A 2,464-nucleotide genomic window follows, 5' to 3' on the forward strand; every position below is an offset into this window, starting at 1 on the left:
CTAGGGGCGTGTTAATACACAGCCTAGCCTCTGTAAACTGGATGTGTGTCGTTAGTCGACTTGTTCATTTTCACAAGTTAAGAGAGTTAAAAAATCCCCCCCCCCCCTGTGCGTCCTCCCTATATCTTCAAAGTCTTTGGTAAGGAGGACATTTCAATAATATAGCTGTAGTTTAAGCTTTTCTCTTCATATAAACAACAGATATTGCTTGGTCAAAAGCTTATAATGTCAATGTTCATATCCTGGTGAAATACTGGAAAATACTCGACGATTATATGCTGAGGGAAAACTATCCAATCCAATCCAACTTTATTTATAAAGCGCTTTCATCAAACCAGAGCAGAGACAAAGTGCTGTGCTCAAAGTGTTTGGTAAGAACGTAAAACAACTAGGGATGTGTGTGGTTCGAAGACTAGTTGATTTAAAGGTGGAGTCAGTGATTCTGGAGAACGCTTGTTGACAAAATACATTTTTGTCCAAATCAGTGAATATCTCCTCATGATCCACTACCTGTCTGTACTGTGTGTAAGATAAAAGAAAATCCAGTGTTAATAGTCTTCTCTCACAGCACTTAAAACCTAGCAAAAATCTTTCTGTTATTTATAGGCATATACAAGTCTTAAGGACAATTTGTTTCATGACTTGGGCTCTGTAAACTGATATGTGAACAAAGTGTATCACCACTATCATCATTTATATAGAGATATTTAGTCTTAAAGTGATTTTATTTTCCTCTTTCAGCTCCTCCAGAGGCTCCGACCATCGAAGGCGCCCTGACCGGGATATCAGTCACCAACGAGGGGCTGCCAGTGGTGAGTACACTTAACTACAGTCTGTTTAGGGCGCTACACACCTGACAGTCCGCTTCTAGTTGGCTTCCTTCGTGGGCACCAGAATCGGTTCCCTTTTCACACTTATTTTTCGATGTATCTGGTTTGAATCAGTTCATGAGTTGGTGAAGAATCATAATACAGCTTCATGAGCCACGTCAGAATGTTCTCTTCACTCATTGGTCAGAATTGCCCTGCTGAGAAAAACTACAGGAAGTAGATTGTCTTCCTCATCCCATAATGGAATCACTTTTCTTCCCATTGCACTGAATCCTAATTAAGCAAAATCACATGAGAGGTAGTAATGTTGTCGATCGTAAGTGAGCGGAGGGATTTTGTCAGTTTGGTTAACAGTCCCAGTGATGTTGAAGGCCTATTTTTTTCTTTCTCAGCCGAGCTAAGGGTGTAAGGGCAGGGTGTCATATTGTATCATATTGTATGGATTGTGAAGCCCACTGAGGCAAACGTCTATTTGTGATATTTGGGCTATACAAATAAAACTGATTTGATTTGATTTGATCTATATCAGCGTTCATGCATCGCTCATGGAATGTCTCTCGTCCAATCAAATCACTCGGTCAGAACCGATTGCTGTTTAACACTATTGAACAAATACAGTCCTTTTGGCTAGTTTGAATGGGTTAACTGTAAACAGACGAAACATTAGAATAATAAATAAAGATAATAATTTTGTTGACTATAACTCTCTATCTCTCTCCGTCCAGGTTGCATCATGTGAGACTCGTAACGGTTTCCCCAAACCAAACATCACCTGGTACCGGAACAACAGACCGCTGGTCTCTACCGCAGGACGTGAGTATGAAACAGTTAGAGGTCTATTTAAAGCTGGGGTGGAGGATTTGGGGAGAAAATAGCAGTTGGGATAGAGATTCGAATCCAAATACCTCAACCGCTCCACTTGTTCTCTTTGGTCCCTCCCCTATGGTCCCTCCCTGACACGCTCTACACCAACAACATCGGTGCCAAAGTGAATGGACAGTCCCAACAGCCAATAAGAATAGAGAATCGGAGCCTCGCTCTGACTGGTCAAAGTGTACAGCTCATGTTAACTTTGACCAATCAGAAATCATATACCCCAGCTTTAAGTCCGAACGCATTAGGATGCGGTGTAAAATGTTGCTTTATTCTGGTATCAGTATTGGCTATGAGCTGTATTTCCATATCTAAACTGTCTTTTCTTTTATATTCCAGACATAAACTTCTTGACGCTGGTAACCAGGGACACCAGTGGATTCTACAACCTTCAGAGTAAACTGGAGTATCGCGTCGTGAAGGAGGACAAGGATTCTCTCTTCTCCTGTGAGCTCAGCTTCTTCGTCCCGGGAGCAATAAGGACCGTCGAGTCTAATAGCGTCAACGTCACCGTCTACTGTGAGTAAATGCTCAATCTGATGTTATATGGGCCTGGATAGAAATTATGATATTAAAGGCCTACTTCACCGGTTTGAATATGAAGGTGTATTGAATTCTGAGATCCTATGTAGTATAAATGTGCAAAAAAAAATTAAATCGGTTCATCCTAGCCTGAGAAAAGGCAGAAAGAGTGTTTTTTTTAACCCTATATTTCTCTTTCTTGTGGTTGAAAAAAAACTTACTTTGTAAATATTACTGTG

The 2,464-nt window shown here is 40.7% G+C and overlaps 1 protein-coding gene across 1 annotated transcript in view; it reads left to right on the plus strand.

The window, feature by feature from the left end:
• Positions 1-2,222, plus strand: part of LOC307270942 (basal cell adhesion molecule-like) — a gene marked incomplete at both ends in the record, with an annotated part of 6,358 nt that extends 4,136 nt beyond the window's left edge. The window contains 3 exons of the mRNA XM_080054832.1: positions 742-812; positions 1,556-1,643; positions 2,043-2,222. Of these exons, the coding sequence (XP_079910958.1) occupies positions 742-812; positions 1,556-1,643; positions 2,043-2,222 (339 nt within the window). The remainder of the gene's footprint in view (positions 1-741; positions 813-1,555; positions 1,644-2,042) is intronic.
• Positions 2,223-2,464: the final 242 nt, after the last annotated feature.

This window comes from Ammodytes marinus, assembly GCF_949987685.1.
Source record: "Ammodytes marinus genome assembly, contig: scaffold_506, whole genome shotgun sequence".
In the NCBI taxonomy this organism is placed as follows: Eukaryota; Metazoa; Chordata; class Actinopteri; order Uranoscopiformes; family Ammodytidae; genus Ammodytes; species Ammodytes marinus.